This window comes from Salvia splendens, unplaced genomic scaffold (genome assembly GCF_004379255.2).
Source record: "Salvia splendens isolate huo1 unplaced genomic scaffold, SspV2 ctg112, whole genome shotgun sequence".
Taxonomy (NCBI): Eukaryota; Viridiplantae; Streptophyta; class Magnoliopsida; order Lamiales; family Lamiaceae; genus Salvia; species Salvia splendens.
Window position 1 is genome coordinate 20,266 of NW_024598667.1, and position 1,218 is coordinate 21,483.

At 53.7% G+C, this 1,218-nt stretch overlaps 1 protein-coding gene across 1 annotated transcript; it reads left to right on the forward strand.

Annotated features, from left to right (window-relative positions):
• The first annotated feature begins 253 nt into the window (after nucleotides 1–253).
• Nucleotides 254–760, forward strand: LOC121788684 (lysine-rich arabinogalactan protein 19-like). The gene has a single exon (XM_042187301.1). It carries the CDS (start codon nucleotides 254–256, stop codon nucleotides 758–760), a length of 507 nt encoding a protein of 168 aa, XP_042043235.1.
• The last annotated feature ends 458 nt before the right edge of the window (nucleotides 761–1,218 follow it).

Here is a 1,218-nt window from a genome sequence, read left to right on the forward strand (position 1 = left end):
AAATAATTCAATTAATAACTAATGAAAGAAAGTATTCCCTTAATCCATAAATAAGAGTCTCAATTCATTTTTACCGCGAATAGTAAGCCTATATTCCATTTACCCATTTAAGACTTTTTTAGCATTTCTTAAAACCCGTATTGAAAATATACAACAGTTCTAATGATAAATGGAGGAAGCACTTGTTATTTAATGAAAACACCTCCATTTCCACAAAAATAAACTCATCCAATAACCACCACTCTACGCCGCCATGGCCGCCCACCTCCTCCTCTTCGCGGCGGCGCTGCTATCCTACTCCGCGATCCCGTCCCTCTCCCTCCCACCCTGCCCCCCGTGCGGGCCCACCCCGGTCCCCTACCCCCTTAGCACCGCCCCCACCTGCGGCGACCCGGCCTACAAAATCCGGTGCTCCGCCGCCTCCACCCTCCTCTTCGACTCCTCCAACAACACCTACCCCATCGCCTCCATCTCCCCTTCCACCCAGCGCCTCACCATCACCCCCCCCCCCTCCCCCCCAACACCTGCCTCGCCGCCGACCTCCCCTCCAACGGCCTCCAGCTCAGCCCCTCCGCCCCCTTCAACATCACCAGCAGCAACACCATCTTCTACCTCAACTGCACCGACTCCATCCTCAACTCCCCCCTCAACTGCACCTCCACCAGCCTCTGCCACGTCTACAGCAACGCCACCGCCAGCCCCTGCCGCGGCACCCAGTGCTGCGCCTTCCGGGCTGGTGGCTCCACCACGGCCTACATGATCCGGGTCAGGCAGGAGGGCTGCCGCGCCTACCGCAGCTTCGTCAACCTGGATCCGGACTTGCCCGTGGCGAGGTGGCCGCAGCCGGCGGTGGAGCTGCTCTGGCTGCTGCCGCCTGAGCCCGTCTGCGAGGCCCAGGCGGATTGCGGATCCGGTTCGACCTGCGGGCCGGAGCGGAACTCGGGCGGGTCGGTCAGAAGGTGCTTTTGTAATTCGGGTCTGGAGTGGGACCCGGTTTCTGGACTATGTGCTCTAGGTTGGTTTTTTTGATATTTGGAACATTTATTAACTATTCCTATTAATTAAATGTCATTAATATTGATACTAATTTAAATCTAATGTTGATATGTAGAGTGTAAAGATCCAGACGGTTGTGGCAAAGATCGAACTGCGCTTATTACAGGTAATTTATTCCTATAATGATATATATAGATTAATGACACAAAATTCATGAGATCA